General features: G+C 45.3%; 1 protein-coding gene across 3 annotated transcripts in view; it reads right to left on the bottom strand.

Moving 5' to 3' along the window:
* Positions 1–22,500, bottom strand: part of LOC110507933 (ephrin type-A receptor 4-like) — an 82,767-nt gene that overhangs the window by 12,508 nt on the left and 47,759 nt on the right. For 2 of the 3 annotated variants that reach the window (XR_005039963.1, XM_036964815.1), the window contains exons 6-15: positions 17,543–17,667; positions 17,169–17,328; positions 16,090–16,201; positions 14,869–14,927; positions 14,309–14,422; positions 12,682–12,867; positions 3,544–3,605; positions 3,108–3,317; positions 2,825–2,974; positions 2,411–2,604 (exon numbers count right to left, since the gene is read on the bottom strand). Coding sequence is in view for 1 of the 3 variants with exons in the window: in XM_036964815.1 (XP_036820710.1) it covers positions 2,411–2,604; positions 2,825–2,974; positions 3,108–3,317; positions 3,544–3,605; positions 12,682–12,867; positions 14,309–14,422; positions 14,869–14,927; positions 16,090–16,201; positions 17,169–17,328; positions 17,543–17,667 (1,372 nt within the window). In the remaining 2 variants the exon portion in view is untranslated. The remainder of the gene's footprint in view (positions 1–2,410; positions 2,605–2,824; positions 2,975–3,107; positions 3,318–3,543; positions 3,606–12,681; positions 12,868–14,308; positions 14,423–14,868; positions 14,928–16,089; positions 16,202–17,168; positions 17,329–17,542; positions 17,668–22,500) is intronic. The other variant, XR_005039964.1, reaches the window with a different exon arrangement.

Below are 22,500 nucleotides of genomic sequence, written 5' to 3'. Positions count from 1 at the left end.
CTAAGGCTCGACAGAGATGTACTAACTCTTTTCCATTTTTGTTCAGTATTTGGTCAGGACTGTTTCTATTATTTATAATAGGGCTACTGTACAAGGAGGGGTGTCCAAATATGTGGTGGTTACCTCCCGCATCAGTGTAGTCAGGCTCAGAACCTGTTCTTGCATTGAAATCTCCACAAAGAAGCACTTTACCCTGCGCCTGAAATGTAATGATTTCTGTCTGGAGATTGTCAAAAAACTGATCATCATAATATGATGAATCTGAAGGAGGAGCATAAGCTGCACATATGTATACATCATTGTCACAATAGATTGTACCTTTGTTAAGTTTTAGCCAAATGTGAGTGGTACCTTTTTTCATTTCATTCAGTGCTAAGTCCTGCTTATGCCAAATGATGATTCCACCTGAGTCTCGGCCCCGTTTAACATTTTTATGTTTGATTGATGGTAGTAAACTTTCTCTATAGCCTGAGGGACACTGAGTATCTATGTCTCCACGACACCATGTTTCCAGTAGGATTATGATGTCCTGTCCCTTGATGTTTTTAATCAATTCTGGATTAGTTGTTTTATAACCAAAATGTGAAGAGTATAGGCCCTGGATATTCCAAGAGCTGATAGTTAATGATCTCATTTATAATAAGTGATATTCACTGGTTTGAGTAAAGTACATCGAAAAAAAATAAAATATGTATATATACATATATATACATACACATATACACATATACATATATATACATACATATATACACATATACATACATATATACATACACATACATATATATATACATATATATATACATACACATACATATATACATACACATACATATACACACATACATACATACATACATACACACACACACACACACATACATACACATCTCTCTCTCTCTCTCTTTCTCTCTCTCTCTCTCTCTCTCTCTTTCTCTCTCTCTCTCTGTCTCTCTCTCTCTCTCTCTCTCTCTCTCTCTCTCTTTCTCTCTCTCTCTCTCTCTCTCTCCATCCCTCTCTCTTCCCCCCCCCCTCTCTCTCTCTCTCTCTCTCTCTCTCTCTTTCTCTCTCTCTCTCTCTCTCTCTCTCTCTCTCTTTCCCCCACCCCCCCTCTCTCTCTCTCTCTCTCTCTCTGTCTCTGTCTCTCTCTCTCTCTCTCTCTCTCTCTGTCTCTCTCTCTCTCTCTCTCTCTCTCTCTCTCTCTCTCTCTCTCTCTCTCTGTCTCTCTCTCTCTCTCTCTCTCTTTCCCCCCACCCCCCCTCTCTCTCTCTCTCTCTCTCTCTCTCTCTCCCTCTCTCTCTCTCTCTCTCTCTCTCTCTCTCTCTCTCTCTCTCACACACACATATTTTTTTCTTATGGAACCAGAAAGTTAGTCAAACTAAGCGCTAGCATGCGTCCCATCTCCATTTGTCCTCCAAGACAGAAGCCAAGTAAAACACAGTTCCTCCCGGGTGTCACCAACACAGTTAGTTAGTCGTTATTTAAATGGAAAACATTAACAACACACACTGTGGCTTTGACCTCATACTGCTTCTCCTCTAGCATGCAGATATTCATCATGACTCTTGTCCTTCTTTCAGGCACACCAACAGAGAACTACATTTCCCCTCTCCTTTTCCATCCCTTCATCCCTCCGTCCCTAGCTTCACAACGATGTCTGCCATCAAATATTTACCCAGGGCCAGTGCAGCCGAGGGACTGAGCACGCTCACTACGGTCCCGCTCCACTGCTCCCCTCCTCCATAATTGAACAGGTGTTGGCTAAGAGGCTTGGGCTGCAGGGTTCAAGCACCACTTTGGCCTGGCTGGGGGGGGGGGCTGGGGTCTATTGGGGGTGGTCTGGGGGGGTGGGGTGGGGGAGCTGTGGGGTAATACACAGGCCACTGCTTCGTTGTGAACTCATTGTGAAACATACTGTGGTGGTTTGGGGGTCTTTCTCCACCTCTACCACCCAGAGACATGGAACCAGCATGTGGATTTGAAATGTTGCCAGGGACCCCAAGACCTCAACCACTCCCCCGCCCCTGTATACTCTGCAGAACATTTCCCCTTCTTTAACTGTAAAAGCTGTTTATGGGATTCAGTTCCACTAATTACTCCTCTAGGACTCCTCTCCCTCCCTCTCTCTCTCTCTCTCTCTCTCTGTTAAAGTGAAAAAAATACTTTCCTCCCCGACTAGCTCTAGGTCTGTAAACACACGTACGTCCTCCTAGGAGTAACAGCTACTATTTACATGATTTTTTTTATAACATACAGCTAGCTACCATTGTAATTCTCAACTCTATTAGAACACATACTTCATTTTACAAGGTGTACCGTTCAGTTAATGTTCTATGGGAGTGTATAAAACAGTACTGACTACACACATTACAATAATAGTGAATAAACCAGGAAATCCCTGTCTCACCGTGTGGTCTCTCCTCCAGTCCTCTTCAGGCTGTTGGGGTTCCGGATCAGTTTGTCCAGCATGTTGACGATCTGGCCAAACTTGGGCCTATCGCCCCTCTCCCTCTGCCAGCAGTCCAGCATCAGCTGGTGCAATGCCACGGGGCAGTCCATAGGTGGGGGCAGCCTGTACCCCTCATCTATGGCCTTGATCACCTTGGGGGAGAGGGGGCAGAGGTTTAGAGGGTTGATGGTAGACTGTGAGCTAGATTACTCAGCCATCTTAATCACACTGTAATGATGATGTTATTATAATTGAATAATAGGATGGAATCAGGAAAATTGTACAGCTGTAATTGCACAGATACTATTTGTTATTTATTTGTTATTATGACATAACGTTTTAAACCTGAATCTGTTCTCATTGTAGACTTACATCCTGGTTACTCATGTCCCAATATGGCCGCTCTCCGTATGACATCACTTCCCACATGACAATGCCGTAGCTCCACACGTCGCTGGCCGAGGTGAACTTTCTGTAGGCGATGGCCTCTGGGGCTGTCCAGCGAATGGGGATCTTCCCTCCCTGTGATTGTCAGGTAACAAGGTGTTAGTATCACTCATACTGTACCAAAAACAGAGATCTACATACAAAAATAAAGACACCTAAAAATGCTGACAGGTAGATAGACATACTGAAATTACAGCCAGACTCTTACCCTGGTGGTGTAAGCAGGCTCGGGGTCGTCCTCCAGGACTCTGGACATGCCGAAGTCAGACACCTTACACACCAGGTTGCTGTTGACCAGGATGTTGCGTGCGGCCAGGTCTCTGTGGACGTAGCTCATGTCAGACAGGTACTTCATGCCCGACGCAATGCCACGCAAGATGCCCACCAGCTGGATCACTGTGAAACGCCCGTCATTCTTCTAGAGAACCAAACAAACAAAGAAATTCATGTTAGATAATGTTTGTATGCAGTGTACTGGCAGGATGTGATGATGATTGTAGATAGTAAGTCATCATAATCTTGATGACGTGCTTGTTTGACATTCATTAAGAGGATAATGGCCGTAATAGTCCGAGTTCTGAACATGTGTAAGCAGACACATACCACACACAGAGTTGAATATGCACACACACTGCATGACTTACCCTTAGAAATGCATCCAGCGAGCCATTCTCCATGTACTCTGTGATAATCATCACTGGTTTACCTGAAGAAAAAAAGAGAGAGAGAGTGAGAGAGAATGAAAGGCAGAGATGATTATGGAGGTAAATGATGCACATCACAGCACAGCAGGAGAGCAGTGGTTCTCAGGAGTGTGTGTGTGTGTGTGTGTGTGTGTGTGTGTGTGTGTGTGTGTGTGTGTGTGTGTGTGTGTGTGTGGTATACCATTCGTCTCAGTCCCGTAGTGATTTAATTAGTTCAGTGTGAGTGTGTCCTCGTGGCTCCCACTTACTCAACAACACAGAGAAGGATCTCTACCGTAACATAACACCAACCAAACCCCCCCCCCCTCCCACACACACACACACACAATCTAGTATACTAATGAGCAAAGGCAAGAAATGTGCACATATGGTCTCTTCAGAATGTATTCACACCGCTAGACTTTTTACACATTTTGTTGTGTTACAGCCTGAATTGAAATTGATTAAATATAGCTAAAAAAATGTCACTGGCCTACACACAATATCCCTGTCACGACTTCCGCCGAAGTCAGTCCCTCTCCTTGCTCAGGCGGGGTCCCGCGGTCGACATCACCGGCCTTCTAGCCATCACCGATCAACTTTTCATTTTCCATTTGTTTTGCCATTGTTTTCTACAAACATGGTTTCAATTCCCCCCCATTACATGTTCATTATTTACCCTCTGGTTTCCCCCATGTTTGTGTGCGTGTTTGTTTTATTGTAAGGCTGTTACTGACGGCTGGTATTTTGTTGCCGGGTTTCGTTATTATTATTACGTATTCTACCCCTGAAATGTGTTGACTCAATAGGTATTCTACCACTGAAATGTGTTGAGTCAATACGTATTCTACCCCTGAAATGTCTTGAGTCAATAAGTATTCTACCCCTGAAATGTGTTGAGTCAATAGGTATTCTACCCCTGAAATGTGTTGAGTCAATAGGTATTCTACCCCTGAAATGTGTTGAGTCAATAGGTATTCTACCACTGAAATGTGTTGAGTCAATACGTATTCTACCCCTGAAATGTCTTGAGTCAATAAGTATTCTACCCCTGAAATGTGTTGAGTCAATAGGTATTCAACCCCTGAAATGTGTTGAGTCAATAGGTATTCTACCCCTGAAATGTGTTGAGTCAATACGTATTCTACCCCTGAAATGTCTTGAGTCAATAAGTATTCTACCCCTGAAATGTCTTCAGTCAATAAGTATTCAACCCCTGAAATGTGTTGAGTCAATACGTATTCTACCCCTGAAATGTCTTGAGTCAATAAGTATTCTACCCCTGAAATGTCTTGAGTCAATAAGTATTCAACCCCTGAAATGTGTTGAGTCAATAAGTATTCAACCCCTGAAATGTCTTGAGTCAATAAGTATTCTACCCCTGAAATGTCTTGAGTCAATAAGTATTCTACCCCTGAAATGTCTTGAGTCAATAAGTATTCAACCCCTGAAATGTGTTGAGTCAATAAGTATTCAACCCCTGAAATGTGTTGAGTCAATAAGTATTCTACCCCTGAAATGTGTTGAGTCAATAGGTATTCTACCCCTGAAATGTGTTGAGTCAATACGTATTCTACCCCTGAAATGTGTTGAGTCAATAAGTATTCAACCCCTGAAATGTGTTGAGTCAATAAGTATTCAACCCCTGAAATGTCTTGAGTCAATAAGTATTCTACCCCTGAAATGTCTTGAGTCAATAAGTATTCAACCCCTGAAATGTGTTGAGTCAATAAGTATTCTACTCCTGAAATGTGTTGAGTCAATAAGTATTCTACCCCTGAAATGTGTTGAGTCAATACGTATTCTCCCCCTGAAATGTCTTCAGTCAATAAGTATTCTACCCCTGAAATGTCTTCAGTCAATAAGTATTCAACCCCTGAAATGTATCGAGTCAATACGTATTCTACCCCTGAAATGTCTTCAGTCAATAAGTATTCAAACCCTGAAATGTCTCGAGTCAATACGTATTCTACCCCTGAAATGTCTTGAGTAAAAAAGTATTCAACCCCAATTCACTTTTTGTCCTGAATAGAAAGTGTTGTATTGGATTTGCCCCAAACGTAACACATTGCCACTCTCCATTTTTTCAAGCATGATGGTGGCTGCATCATGTTATGGATATGCTTGTAAATGTTAAGGACTGGGGAGGTTTTATGGATAAAAAATAAACGGAATGAAGCTAAGTACAGGCAAAATCCTTGAGGAAAACCTGGTTCAGTCTGTTTTCCAGCAGACACTGGGAGATGAATTCACCTTTCAGCAGGACAATAACCTAAAACACAAGGCCAAATCTACACTGGAGTTGCTAACGAAGACAACAGTGAATGCTCCTGAGTGGCCGAATTACAGTTTTTACTTAAATCTACTTGAAAATCTATGGCAAGACCTGAAAATGGTTGTGTAGCAAATGATAAACAACCAATTTGACAGAGTTTGAAGAATAAAAAATAAATAAATGGCCAAATGTTGCACAGGTGTGGAAAGCTCTTGGAGATTTACCCAGAAAGACTCAACTGTAATCGCTGACAACGGTGCTTCTACAAATAATTGACGCAGGGGTGTGAATACTTACGTAAATTAGATATTTCTGTATTTCATTTTCAATTGTGCTAAAATGTCTAAAAACATGTTTTCACTTTGTCATTATGGGGTATTGTATGTAGGTTGGTGAGAAAAAATATATTTCCTCCATTTTGAATTCAGGGTGTGAATACTTTCTGAAGGCACTGTACATTTTTATTTATTTTTTATTTTACCTTTATTTAACCAGGTAGGCAAGTTGAGAACAAGTTCTCATTTACAATTGCGACCTGGCCAAGATAAAGCAAAGCAGTTCCACAGATACAACGACACAGAGTTACACATGGAGTAAAACAAACATACAGTCAATAATACAGTATAAACAAGTCTATATACAATGTGAGCAAATGAGGTGAGAAGGGAGGTAAAGGCAAAAAAGGCCATGGTGGCAAGGTAAATACAATATAGCAAGTAAAACACTGGAATGGTAGTTTTGCAATGGAAGAATGTGCAAAGTAGAAATAAAAATAATGGGGTGCAAAGCAGGAAAAAATAAATAAATTAATTAGATACAGTTGGGAAAGAGGTAGTTGTTTGGGCTATATTATAGGTGGGCTATGTACAGGTGCAGTAATCTGTGAGCTGCTCTGACAGTTGGTGCTTAAAGCTAGTGAGGGAGATAAGTGTTTCCAGTTTCAGAGATTTTTGTAGTTCGTTCCAGTCATTGGCAGCAGAGAACTGGAAAGAGAGGCGGCCAAAGAAAGAATTGGTTTTGGGGGTGACTAGAGAGATATACCTGCTGGAGCGTGTGCTACAGGTGGAAGATGCTATGGTGACCAGCGAGCTGAGATAAGGGGGGACTTTACCTAGCAGGGTCTTGTAGATGACATGGAGCCAGTGGGTTTGGCGACGAGTATGAAGCGAGGGCCAGCCAACGAGAGCGTACAGGTCGCAATGGTGGGTAGTATATGGGGCTTTGGTGACAAAACGGATTGCACTGTGATAGACTGCATCCAATTTGTTGAGTAGGGTATTGGAGGCTATTTTGTAAATGACATCGCCAAAGTCGAGGATTGGTAGGATGGTCAGTTTTACAAGGGTATGTTTGGCAGCAAGAGTGAAGGATGCTTTGTTGCGAAATAGGAAGCCAATTCTAGATTTAACTTTGGATTGGAGATGTTTGATATGGGTCTGGAAGGAGAGTTTACAGTCTAACCAGACACCTAAGTATTTGTAGTTGTCCACGTATTCTAAGTCAGAGCCGTCCAGAGTAGTGATGTTGGACAGGCGGGTAGGTGCAGGTAGCGATCGGTTGAAGAGCATGCATTTAGTTTTACTTGTATTTAAGAGCAATTGGAGGCCACGGAAGGAGAGTTGTATGGCATTGAAGCTTGCCTGGAGGGTTGTTAACACAGTGTCCAAAGAAGGGCCGGAAGTATACAGAATGGTGTTGTCTGCGTAGAGGTGGATCAGAGACTCACCAGCAGCAAGAGCGACCTCATTGATGTATACAGAGAAGAGAGTCGGTCCAAGAATTGAACCCTGTGGCTCCCCCATAGAGACTGCCAGAGGTCCGGACAACAGACCCTCCGATTTGACACACTGAACTCTATCAGAGAAGTAGTTGGTGAACCAGGCGAGGCAATCATTTGAGAAACCAAGGCTGTTGAGTCTGCCGATGAGGATGTGGTGATTGACAGAGTCGGAAGCCTTGGCCAGATCAATGAATACGGCTGCACAGTAATGTTTCTTATCGATGGCGGTTAAGATATCGTTTAGGACCTTGAGCGTGGCTGAGGTGCACCCATGACCAGCTCTGAAACCAGATTGCATAGCAGAGAAGGTATGGTGAGATTCGAAATGGTCGGTAATCTGTTTGTTGACTTGGCTTTCGAAGACCTTAGAAAGGCATGGTAGGATAGATATAGGTCTGTAGCAGTTTGGGTCAAGAGTGTCCCCCCCTTTGAAGACGGGGATGACCGCAGCTGCTTTCCAATCTTTGGGAATCTCAGACGACACGAAAGAGAGGTTGAACAGGCTAGTAATAGGGGTGGCAACAATTTCGGCAGATAATTTTAGAAAGAAAGGGTCCAGATTGTCTAGCCCGGCTGATTTGTAGGGGTCCAGATTTTGCAGCTCTTTCAGAACATCAGCTGAATGGATTTGGGAGAAGGAGAAATGGGGAAGGCTTGGGCGAGTTGCTGTTGGGGGTGCAGTGCTGTTGACAGGGGTAGGAGTAGCCAGGTGGAAAGCATGGCCAGCAGTAGAAAAATGCTTATTGAAATTTTCAATTATGGTGGATTTATCAGTGGTGACAGTGTTTCTATCTTCAGTGCAGTGGGCAGCTGGGAGGAGGTGTTCTTATTCTCCATGGACTTTACAGTGTCCCAGAACTTTTTTGAGTTAGTGTTGCAAGAAGCAAATTTCTGCTTGAAAAAGCTAGCCTTGGCTTTTCTAACTGCCTGTGTATAATGGTTTCTAGCTTCCCTGAACAGCTGCATATCATGGGGGATGTTCGATGCTAATGCAGAACGCCATAGGATGTTTTTGTGTTGGTTAAGGGCAGTCAGGTCTGGGGAGAACCAAGGGCTATATCTGTTCCTGGTTCTAAATTTCTTGAATGGGGCATGTTTATTTAAGATGGTTAGGAAGGCATTGAAAAAAAATATCCAGGCATCCTCTACTGACGGGATGAGGTCAATATCCTTCCAGGATACCCCGGCCAGGTCGATTAGAAAGGCCTGCTCGCTGAAGTGTTTCAGGGAGCGTTTTACAGTGATGAGAGGAGGTCGTTTGACCGCTGACCCATTACGGATGCAGGCAATGAGGCAGTGATCGCTGAGATCTTGGTTGAAGACAGCAGAGGTGTATTTAGAGGGGAAGTTGGTTAGGATGATATCTATGAGGGTGCCCATGTGCTTTGGGGAGGTACCTGGTAGGTTCATTGATAATTTGTGTGAGATTGAGGGCATCAAGTTTAGATTGTAGGATGGCTGGGGTGTTAAGCATGTTCCAGTTTAGGTCGCCTAGCAGCACGAGCTCTGAAGATAGATGGGGGGCAATCAGTTCACATATGGTGTCCAGAGCACAGCTGGGGGCAGAGGGTGGTCTATAGCAGGCGGCAACGGTGAGAGACTTGTTTTTAGAGAGGTGGATTTTTAAAAGTAGAAGTTCAAATTGTTTGGGTACAGACCTGGATAGTGGGACAGAACTCTGCAGGCTATCTTTGCAGTAGATTGCAACACCGCCCCCTTTGGCAGTTCTATCTTGTCTGAAAATGTTGTAGTTTGGAATTAAAATGTCTGAATTTTTGGTGGTCTTCCTAAGCCAGGATTCAGACACAGCTAGAACAACCGGGTTGGCAGAGTGTGCTAAAGCAGTGAATAGAACAAACTTAGGGAGGAGGCTTCTAATGTTAACATGCATGAAACCAAGGCTATTACGGTTACAGAAGTCGTCAAAAGAGAGCGCCTGGGAAATAGGAGTGGAGCTAGGCACTGCAGGGCCTGGATTCACCTCTACATCGCCAGAGGAACATAGGAGGAGTAGAATAAGGGTGCGGCTAAAAGCAATAAGAATTGGTCGTCTAGAACGTCTGGAACAGAGAGTAAAAGGAGGTTTCTGGGGGCGATAAAATAGCATCAAGGTATAATGTACAGACAAAGGTAAGGTAGGATGTGAATACAGTGGAGGTAAACCTAGGTATTGAGTGATGAAGAGAGAGATATTGAGAGAGACATACACACACAATCTCTATTCATCTATGACAATCTGTCTATTTTTGTCTCTCTTTTTCCATTTCATTCTCCATCCCTGCCACTCCTTTCTGCCCTCTCTCTCTCTCTCTCTCTCTCTCTCTCTCTCTCTCTCTCTCTCTCTCGGGGGAGCATCTGTCTCTTTCTTTCAGCAGCAGGAGGGAGATTCCCTGGTGGTTCTGTGATGGTTTGCGTGTCTTTGTGTGGCTCTGGGAGGTAGAGAGGAGGAGGTAGAGAGGGGGGAGAGATGTGTGGTTCATCCCATAGCTCTAGCAAGATGGCAACTGCCTAACCAGCCATACAGCAAATACATGGTGAATAGTTTACTTTTACTTCTAACTCCTCTTGGAATTGTTAGATACTGTGCTATGATTATGATTATTATTTTAAACATGTATACTCACATTTTATTTGTTATTAGAAACTCATTTGCCCACATATTTGAGAGTTATTTGAGTGTTTCCTAGTTATTAGTGTCTAGTTCCACTGAGTCAAGTAGTTAGTAGTTTCAGGGTCTGAAGGTGAAGGTCTCCCACTCTGCAGTAGACTGGTTCGATTGCCAAGAGGCTGTCAGTCACGGCTCTGTGTGGTGCGTGATTGGCACTCCATGACTTACAGGGCTATAGCAACGCCCCAAAGAGGAAGTGGAGTTCAACTTGAGAGGGGAGCCTCTTTGTCAACCATCTTTGTGCTGTTTTGTTCTCCTCTGCTGCCCCCGGGCCGCGGCTGATTGACAGCTCCCTAAATAAGTCTGAGGAGCGTCTGACCTACGACCCCCATCTCGCCTCTTCTCAGCCCCTCCCTCGTCCTCCCAGCCTATTTGCATGCTAATGTCTTGTTTACTGAATACGTCCCGCCGCCTTTGGCAATGAACTCTGGGCAGGGGCCCCGCCAATAAGCTGATTATCACCTGTCCAAAAATGACTAGGGAGGGTAGAGGATAACATATAGGACAATGTTTGGAGAATGTTGAGGTAACATTAGGGGAACGTTATTAAAGAGAGCTGACGTCGGTGGGAGAACACAAAGAGGCCTGCTACTAACTCTCACTGGATCGTATTGTAATTGTTTTTTATAAAAGGACCATTTCTAATTTAGCAGTGCTTACATTATGTAAATGTGGGAATTTAAATGTATCACATCCTAAAGGAAAGCTGGGAATCCTTAAAGTGTTAACGACTGACGATGGACGGCCAGGGTTTTTAATTATGTCAGAGTGACGCTAAGAAAAAATAAATAAATGGCTAAGATGAGAGGCTATGCTGCCTCAACTCTGAGTCTCTGATGTTAGTCTATTTATGTATTTAGTGCGTATTTAGACTTCATCAATAATTAATAAGACTTAATTGGCCTCTTGGACAGGCAGTGTGGCCGTACTGAGGCGAGATAGAAATCCCTTTTAAATAGATTGAAATAGGGAGGAGAAAAGTGCAATTCAAATAATGGATTCTTAATAGATTCCACTGACACACTCAAGTGTGAAGGACTAATTGCAGAGAAACGGGTGTCAAGCTTTTTGTCATTACAAAGATAGGAGTAAGGGGAGAGGGAAGGAGAGGAAAATTAGATGCAGTCCTCTCCTCTCAAACGGATTCTGTTTCCAGTCTGGTATCTCATTTACTGGTTCTCTACATCTCTCTCTACATCTCTCTCTCTCTCAGTGTCTGCTTCTCTTTCAGCCTCCCCTTTCCTTTCTCAATCTTTCTCCCCCTATTCCCCTCTTCTTCTCTCCTTCTCTCTCCTTCACGCTCCCTCTCACATGTATTGTTATCCTCTCTATTTTTCAATCACATCCTGTCTCTCCTTCTCATCTCCTATGTCTTTCCTCCCTTTATCTCTGATTTCTCTCTCTCTCTCTCTCTCTCTCTCTCTCTCTCTCTCTCTCTCTCTCTCTCTCTCTCTCTCTCTCTCTCTCTCTCTCTCTCTCTCTCTCTCTCTCTCTCTCTCTCTCTCTCTCTCTCTCTCTCTCTCTCTCTCTCTCTCTCTCTCTCTCTCTCTCTCTCTCTCTCTCTCTCTCTCTCTCTCTCTCTCTCTCTCTCTCTCTCTCTCTCTCTCTCTCTCTCTGAGGGCTGTGCAGATTGAATGGCTGACTGTGAGAGAGGAGGACATATAGGGCTGGCTGTTCTGTCACAATGCATTAAACCAGTCTCTCCATCTATCCAGGCAAGGTAACTGGGAATCTGAGGTAACACTCACACACACATGTACCTAATCAAAGGTGAACAGACACACATTCATAGTAAAAGACATGAAGAATACAATTCTAAAACAGTAGGAACATCAATAGAAACTCTCTCTCTCAAACACCTATACAACGCACTACGAACTGAACGCCCAACTAGTTTCCCACACGTACACCCCCCATCCCCCAATACGCTCTAAACAACAAGGGGTGAAGGGGTAAGAAGCCAGCGTCTGGTGTGGCAGCAGTACAGGGTCTGTCCTGCAGATACGGTATCACTCTCTAACCCCAAACACATTTACAGCTGACACTATGATTAATGAGCTAGTTGCAGCGCAGGACACATTAACCCTGTAGCCGACCTGGACCAGACCTGTTCCATCTGGACTCCAACCACCTGGGGATTCCCAGGATGGGCGCCCACACCACCCCTACCCACGGCTCTCTGGGTAACAGGGCTGGGATGGGTCTTTATCTGAGTTTGTCCCTTTCAGGTTTTGTCTCCTCATAGTTTATGTTGACCATAGGGAAAATATAGAGCATATGATTGGTTTCTCTATTATAAAATCCACAATATTTTGATTTACTCACATTTATTTAAATTCTGCCTTTTAAAAATCCTCTGATTAGGATCCTACTTACACTTGGTGACCACTCCCTCCAGGTGAATGATGTTTGGATGGTCGAATTGGCCCATGATGCTGGCCTCAGACAGGAAGTCCCGCCTCTGCTTGTCGGTGTATCCCGCCTTCAGGGTTTTAATGGCCACACAAATCTCCCTCTTCCCTGGCATTTTCAGACGACCGCTGCACACCTCCCCAAACTCACCTGGAACACACACATACACAACTTATTATAAAACACACGCCTTATCAAACTCACCTGGAACACACACATACACACAACTTATTATAAAACACACACATACACAAAACTTATTATAAAACACACACATACACACAACTTATTAGAAAACACACACATACACACAACTTATTATAAAACACGCGCCTTATGAAACTTACCTGGAACACACACATACACACAACTTATTATAAAACACACACATACACACAACTTATTATAAAACACACACATACACGCAACTTATTATAAAACACACACATACACACAGCATATTATAAAACACACACATACACACAACTTATTATAAAACACACACATACACACAACGTATTATAAAACACACACATACACACAACTTATTATAAAACACACACATACACACAACTTATTATAAAACACACACCTACACACAACTTATTATAAAACACACACATACACACAACTTATTATAAAACACACACATACACACAACTTATTATAAAACACACACATACACACAACGTATTATAAAACACACACATACACACAACTTATTATAAAACACACACATACACACAACTTATTATAAAACACAAAAAAAACACACAACTTATTATAAAACACACACATACACACAACTTATTATAAAACACACACATACACACAACTTATTATAAAACACAAAAAAAACACACAACTTATTATAAAACACACACATACACACAACTTATTATAAAACACACACCTACACACAACTTATTATAAAACACACACATACACACAACTTATTATAAAACACACACATACACACAACTTATTATAAAACACACACATACACACAACTTATTATAAAACACACACCTACACACAACTTATTATAAAACACACGCCTTATCAAACTCACCTGGAACACACACATACACACAACTTATTATAAAACACACACAACTTATTATAAAACACACACAACTTATTATAAAACACACACATACACACAACGTATTATAAAACACACACCTTATCAAACTCACAAGAAAATACATACTCATACATTTTCAACGTGGTGAAGAAAATACCTGATAACACAGAAACCACACTTATTTCTAGGGAAGGGAACAGGTGGTGGTGGGAAAGGGGGCTGTACTTTAATCATTGATCGACCCCCTGTGATCCCCAATCCCTCCTTCTCAGTCGAGCAGAAAGAGAGCAAGAGAGAGGGAAATGGCTATTGATTATTTTCTATTATTTGGTTTATCGGCTGACTTTTTCCACTGGCAGACAAGGGAAAGCAGGAACATTACATTTTCCCTCCCAAGTCATTTTATTGTCTATTGACCCAATGAGTCGGGCCAAATATTACCAGTCTGACAGACGGTCATGTTGACATAGTAAAAGTATGTGCAATGGTAAGTCCAGTCCGTACCGATGCCAATGACTTTCTCAATCTTGATACAGGAAGCGTCGATCTCCTTGGCAAACTCTCGGACAGCTTGGTTGGGGTCCTCGTAGGTGAAGGGGTCTACGTATATCCTCACTCCTGAGAGAAAGGAGGAGGGAAAAGGGACAGTTAGTGCATTCTGACCAGCAGAGCTCCATCTGTTCTTAATTTTCCCCATGCTGTGGGCTATACTGCCTTCCTCTCTTCTCCTTTATCCTTTAATTCCTCAACTTCTACATTACAACATCTCTCCATCCAATGTCTGTTAGATTGATGTAATAACTCTTATTTCATCAGAGTTAATGACGTCTAAAATAATATGAAAGTATTTATCTTGTCAATAGGTTTTGACTGGAGAATACTGTGGTAAATGTTATACGGCAGTACTTTTGGAATACACATTTCATCCACACTTTCATTACAAACATAACTGTTTTTTATTACTCTATTAACCAACGGCGTCATTTTTTCAGAGGCTCTTTTTTCAGTGTCGCTCATCAGTGAACGTTGATACCAGCGTAGGATGAGTACAGTGAGTGGTCTACCTTGGTGTAGGTGTTTCTCTTCATCAGCATCCTGCTTGGCCTTACTGTACTTACTCCTTCTGGGGAGAAAAACAACATGGCCGACGTGGTTAGCTAGGTTCAGCAGCACGGAGCAAGTCCATGGTGGTATTCTTGAGGTTGTCTAAGGCCACCAGATGTGCAGAACAATGTTGGACTAATGACTTTTAAACATGACAATGTGCCTCTCTGTCCTTTTAATGACTGTTAAACAGCTCTGTGAGCCACGCTGAGCGCTACCCACCCACCCCTCCCCCGCACGATGGTCAAGACACAATGACAGACGGTTACCGTCAATGAATATGAATCAAAGACGGCCACCTGCTTGGCTGGAAGAGCCCCAATCACACACACATGTGCGCACAAACACACAAACATCCCCCTTCTCCATCGCCCACACACTCTCTCTCTCATACATATAGAAGTGTCCAATCACACAGGAGCGCACACACACCCACAAACAGTGGCCAGTAAAAGACAGAGCGTGGTTAAAGCGTGAAGAGTGAGACCCCATCTGCATGTAATCCCATCTGTGTGTCACTGCTTTGTTCTGCTCTACTGCTCGCTGGTTAACACCCTCTGATTGGGTCACTGCAAATCCACCTGCTGCCTCCTTCTCTCTCACTTTTTCTCTCTATCTCTCCTACTCTCTCACTGTCTCTCTCACTCTCCATCACCCCACAGGTCACAGAATCTAACTACCACCCCATATTACAGCCACAGAGAGAGATAGAGGGATAGAGGTGGAGGGAGGAGAGGAAGAGAAAGGAAAGAGGCGATGGAGTGGGAGAAGAGGAGCGAGGGTCGCTGATTACATCTCTTCAACTGTCACACCGTCAATCATGTCTCAGGTGTGGCTACACATCACTCACTGGGGCTGTGTGTGTGTGTGTGTGTGTGTGTGTGTGTGTGTGTGTGTGTGTGTGTGTGTGTGTGTGTGTGTGTGTGTGTGTGTGTGTGTGTGTGTGTGTGTGTGTGTGTGTTAGTGTGTGTGTGTTAGTGCGTGCGTGCACCTATCGTCGTCGTGTGACAGACACTTTATCGAGCCTGCCAAGCAGCTGCCAAGCAAGACATTCTCATCACGGAGGCAAGATGGAGAGAAAGAAAATGGAGAGAGAGAGCGAGAGGGAGAGAGAGGGAGAGAGAGAGAGGAAAAGAGAGAGAGAGAGAGAGAGAGAGAGAGAGAGAGGATGAGAGTCTCACCTCCTGCTGATGACGAAGGCACTGATGAGTATGAGGAGGAGAACAACACTGCCCACCACAGACACCAGCAACACTGTGGAGTTAGTCCCATCACCGATGATAGGAGCTGGAACTGAATATGAGAGGAAGAGCGGGAGGGAGAGAGAGAAGAAAGAGGAGAAGAGAGAGGAATACAAATATATAGAGTGAGGAGACAGGTAGAGAGAGAGAGAGAGAGAGAGAGAGAGAGAGAGAGAGAGAGAGAGAGAGAGAGAGAGAGAGAGAGAGAGAGAGAGAAAGAAAGGAGAGGTAGTGAGAGAAAGAGAGAGAAAAATGAGAGGTAGAGAGAAAAATGAGAGGTAGAGAAAGAAAGAGAGAGAAAAGGAGAGGTAGAGAAAGAAAGAGAGAGAAAAAGGAGAGGTAGAGAGAGGGAAAGAGTGGGTGGACAGACACAGAGCAAAGTCAATATCATTCAGTCTAATCAGGTCCCGAGATGTAAAACCTACAGTAGATGTTCTATTTGCCTTCGTCATTGACCTCCTCTCCCTTCCTCTCTCCCTCCATGTGTGGCCCAGAGTATTAGTCCTTCTCCCTATCCTCCATTTTATGAGTCCCCATAAAGTATTGTGTTTCTCAGAGGCCCGTTGAGACACAACGCTGTGCCATTCCACCGGGCAAAGAGCTGTGTGCTTCAGTGTCTCATTACCATATGCCACTATCTCCATCTGCATCACAAGGAGACACCTGTGTCTAGAGGACAGAACAGACGTCCTCCTGCCCACATGACAGGGGCAATCAGATGACACAGGACCTCTTATTGGAGGTCAGGACTGTTCATAACAGTCAATAATATACTTATGAGTTTGAATGTTTGTTAAATGTTTGGGATTATTTAGGTGTTATTCAGATGTACTAAAACAGGTGATATCAGTATGTGACATAATGTCTATATCATTCATGTTCCAACATGTTAGAAGCTGTGACAAAGATGTAGGTGGATAGCATGTGCTAAAACAGAACACATGTTGACACTTGCTCCTTGTCACAATGACATCATCACAGTGATTTGTGCGATGCTGTCAAGGTAGCGCTCCACTTACCAGAGTTGGTCATGAACTCGAAAGGAGCGCTGAACTCTCCATAGCCGGCGGCGGTGCGAGCGCGCACATGGAACACATAGGAGGTCAGAGGGGTCAGGCCCTTGATGTCGGTGTTCCTGGACGACGTCTTGATAATGCGATAACTCCTCTCATTCTGGTCCTGAAGGAGAGACAGAGGGATGAAAAGAGTTGAGGTGGTTTTCCTGGCATGTCAAAGGTTCTTACTTCAGCTTCGTCAGAGGCTACAGTGTCGGGTTGTCACCTTTTCACTGTTCAGAAAAAAAAAGATTTCTCAACCTGTCAGGTTCAATGTTATTTTAAAGCCTGAGCGGAAAAAAACTGCATTTCCCAGAGAACTACATTTCCCACCTCACCTTCTCATAGTATTTGACCTCGTACTCCAGGATGACCCCGTTGGCTTTCTCAGGCTGCTGCCAGGCCAGGGAGATGGTGTGTCTGGTGATGTCCTTGGCTTGGATAGAGTTGACGGGAGACGGTGCTAGGGACAGAAAGAAATGACAAAATGAGAGAGCTTTTAGCCTTTTATTTTTTTATTTAACCTTTATATAACTAGGCAAGTCAGTTAAGAACAAATTCTTATTTACAATGAAGACCTACTCTGGCCAAACCCCAACGACGCTGGGCCAATTGTGAGCCGCCCTATGGGACTCCCACTCACGGCTGGATGTGATACAGCCTGGATTTAAACCAGGGACTGTAGTGACGCCTCTTGCACTGAGATGCAGTGCCTTAGACTGCTGCGCCACTCGGGAGCCACTCGCCACTCGGGAGCATTGACCTTTCCTGCCTTGTTGTTTTGACCCTCTGAGCCACTAAGTCTGTTTCTTTCCTATTGCTCTTTCTGAGAAAGTCACCATACCATGCAATCAACTCCACCTGCCGTTTAGCTTGGCTCCCAGTCAAAGGGCTTAGGTGTGTAACGGCTAATGGCTACGGCTACAGCGCTACAGCTACGCAGTCCAATGGTGAAGCTCTATTGCTAAGCCAAATGGCTGGAATACATCCAAACAAACCTTCCCAATGCCTACAGCTAGTTTTAGATCCATTTCCCTCCACACAGCAGACGCTCCAAGCTAAGCTAAGGACTATCTCTCTTCCTGTCCCACAAATTCCAAAGATTCTCTGGTCACCCTGGGAAACCACTGCGTTGCTATGACATCTCCCCTGCTCCCTTGCTGTTGCTGCTCTGTCTTCTAGCCAATCAATAGTTTTTTATTAAAAGTAGGCAGAGGTCAATGTCTAAAGGCCATTCTGCAGCAGCCCATAATGAGACAATATTTCAACCAGCTGCTCTGTCTGTGTTCCCCCCTCAACGTCTGCAGGTTAAAACACAGATAACAGCTCACACTCACTCCCTCCCAACTCGCTCCAAAAGTCAAGCCTCTATCTCAGAGACTGACAACACACACATTTGGTCAGACACAGACGACACTAGAAAGTTACATCATCCATACGGACATAGTTGTCTGGGGAAAAAAACATCCACTTACTGATCGAAAAGCACTGAGAAATGCAGAGGTGGAGCCTACAAAAAGACCAGCACACACTCATGCCCAAGGAAAGAGAAATACAATTATAGACAGAGGGTCACACAGACAAACAGACATGCAGGCTGAGTACACACACACACACACACAGTCAGGTAGAGCTGGATAGGGGAGTTCAAAGACATCTTCAGACAGAGCAGGGCTCTACGCTGGCCTTTTTTACAAGGAACACGTGTTGAAAAATGTAGGTGAGCACACAAAGAAATTTAGGAGCACAAGGAAAAATATTTGCGATATTAAAGATAGACTGGTGCTCCTTAATAAAAATTCCATGTTGCACAGCAAAATATATAGACGCATATGCAAGTCAAATGTTGGTACTGTAGAGCCCTTCAGGAGAAACACCCTTCCAGACCCTTCCTCTCACCTCCTCAACAGCCATTAACTCTTCCCCCATATATACACATTACACACACATCGACCCAGTCACACCCAGTCACACACAGACCCAGTCACACCCAGTCAGACACACACCCAGTCACACCCAGTCACACACAGTCACACCCAGTTACACACAGACCCAGTCACACACAGACCCAGGCACACACAGACCCAGTCATACCCAGTTACACACAGACCCAGTCACACACAGACCCAGTCACACACAGACCCAGTCACACCCAGTCACACACATATCCAGTCACACCCAGTAACACACAGACCCAGTCACACCCAGTCCCACACAGACCCAGTCACACACAGACCCAGTCACACACAGTCACACACTGACCCAGTCACACACAGACCCAGTCACACACAGTCACACCCAGTTACACACAGTCACACACAGACCCAGTCACACCCAGTCACACACAGACCCAGTCACACACAGTCACACCCAGTTACACACAGACCCAGTCACACACAGACCCAGTCACACACAGACCCAGTCACACCCAGTCACACCCAGTAACACACAGACCCAGTCACACGCAGTCCCACACAGACCCAGTCACACACTGACCCAGTCACACACAGACCCAGTCACACACAGACCCAGTCACACACTGACCCAGTCACACCCAGTCACACACAGACCCAGTCACACACAGACCCAGTCACACACAGTCACACACAGTCACACACTGACCCAGTCAGACACAGACCCAGTCACACACAGTCACACACAGACCCAGTCACATCCAGTCACACACAGACCCAGTCACACACAGTCACACACAGACCCAGTCACACACAGACCCAGACACACACAGACCCAGTCACACCCAGTCACACACATACCCAGTCACACCCAGTAACACACAGACCCAGTCACACGCAGTCCCACACAGACCCAGTCACACACTGACCCAGTCACACACAGACCCAGTCACACACAGACCCAGTCACACACTGACCCAGTCACACCCAGTCACACACAGACCCAGTCACACCCAGTCACACACATACCCAGTCACACCCAGTAACACACAGACCCAGTCACACGCAGTCCCACACAGACCCAGTCACACACTGACCCAGTCACACACAGACCCAGTCACACACAGACCCAGTCACACACTGACCCAGTCACACCCAGTCACACACAGACCCAGTCACACACTGACCCAGTCACACACAGACCCAGTCACACACAGACCCAGTCACACACTGACCCAGTCACACCCAGTCACACACAGACCCAGTCACACACAGACCCAGTCACACACAGTCACACACAGTCACACACTGACCCAGTCACACACAGACCCAGTCACACACAGACCCAGTCACACACTGACCCAGTCACACCCAGTCACACACAGACCCAGTCACACCCAGTCACACACATACCCAGTCACACCCAGTAACACACAGACCCAGTCACACGCAGTCCCACACAGACCCAGTCACACACTGACCCAGTCACACACAGACCCAGTCACACACAGACCCAGTCACACACTGACCCAGTCACACCCAGTCACACACAGACCCAGTCACACACTGACCCAGTCACACACAGACCCAGTCACACACAGACCCAGTCACACACTGACCCAGTCACACCCAGTCACACACAGACCCAGTCACACACAGACCCAGTCACACACAGTCACACACAGTCACACACTGACCCAGTCAGACACAGACCCAGTCACACACAGTCACACACAGACCCAGTCACATCCAGTCACACACAGACCCAGTCACACACAGTCACACACAGACCCAGTCACACACAGACCCAGACACACACAGACCCAGTCACACACAGACCCAGTCACACACAGACCCAGTCACACACAGACCCAGACACACATAGACCCAGTATCACACCGACCCAGTCACACACAGACCCAGACACACACAGACCCAGACACACATAGACCCAGTATCACACCGACCCAGTCACACACAGACCCAGACACACACAGACCCAGTCACACACAGACCCAGACACACACAGACCCAGACACACATAGACCCAGTATCACACCGACCCAGTCACACACAGACCCAGACACACACAGACCCAGACACACACACACCCAGTCACACACATACCCAGTCACACCCAGTAACACACAGACCCAGTCACACCCAGTCACACACAGACCCAGTCACACACAGACCCAGTCACACACAGTCACACACACACTAACCCAGTCACACACAGACCCAGTCACGCACAGTCACACACAGACCCAGTCACACACTGACCCAGTCACACACAGACCCAGTCACACACAGACCCAGTCACACCCAGTCACACACAGACCCAGTCACACACAGACCCAGTCACACACAGTCACACACAGTCACACACTGACCCAGTCAGACACAGACCCAGTCACACACAGTCACACACAGACCCAGTCACATCCAGTCACACACAGACCCAGTCACACACAGACCCAGTCACACACTGACCCAGTCACACACAGACCCAGTCACACACAGTCACACACAGACCCAGTCACACACTGACCCAGTCACACACAGGCTCAGTCACACACAGTCACACACAGACCCAGTCACACACTGACCCAGTCACACACAGACCCAGTCACACACAGTCACACACAGACCCAGTCACACACAGACCCAGACACACACAGACCCAGTCACACACAGACCCAGTCACACACAGACCCAGACACACATAGACCCAGTATCACACCGACCCAGTCACACACAGAACCAGACACACACAGACCCAGACACACATAGACCCAGTATCACACCGACCCAGTCACACACAGACCCAGACACACACAGACCCAGACACACACAGACCCAGTCACACACAGACCCAGACACACACAGACCCAGACACACATAGACCCAGTATCACACCGACCCAGTCACACACAGACCCAGACACACACAGACCCAGACACACACAGACCCAGTCACACACAGACCCAGTCACACACAGTCACACACTGACCCAGTCACACACAGACCCAGACACACACAGACCCAGACACACATAGACCCAGTATCACACCGACCCAGTCACACACACGGTCCTGAGTCTCCACCAAGGCTAAAACACAAATGCAGGCAAAACATTGTTACTGATATTGTGGTAGTTTACTGTCTGCCATTTAAAGTTAGCTAGAGTAGTACTAATATAGAAGCTAAGTAAATCTCTGACCCGTGACTTTGGCTACTGTAAACTTCCTATCTAGCCTACCTGGTGCTGCCTTTTAAACAGTTACACTGTAGCGTCGATTCTGAAAGGATTCTCTGTGACATTATATATATTGTATTCCCCCAGACCAGTCCAGGGGTTACTGTCCCGGGAGGCTAGTGTT

Source organism: Oncorhynchus mykiss, chromosome 27 (genome assembly GCF_013265735.2).
Source record: "Oncorhynchus mykiss isolate Arlee chromosome 27, USDA_OmykA_1.1, whole genome shotgun sequence".
Taxonomy (NCBI): domain Eukaryota; kingdom Metazoa; phylum Chordata; class Actinopteri; order Salmoniformes; family Salmonidae; genus Oncorhynchus; species Oncorhynchus mykiss.
The sequence above is the reverse complement of the archived record's forward strand: the minus strand, read 5'-3'. Positions and strand labels throughout refer to the sequence as shown.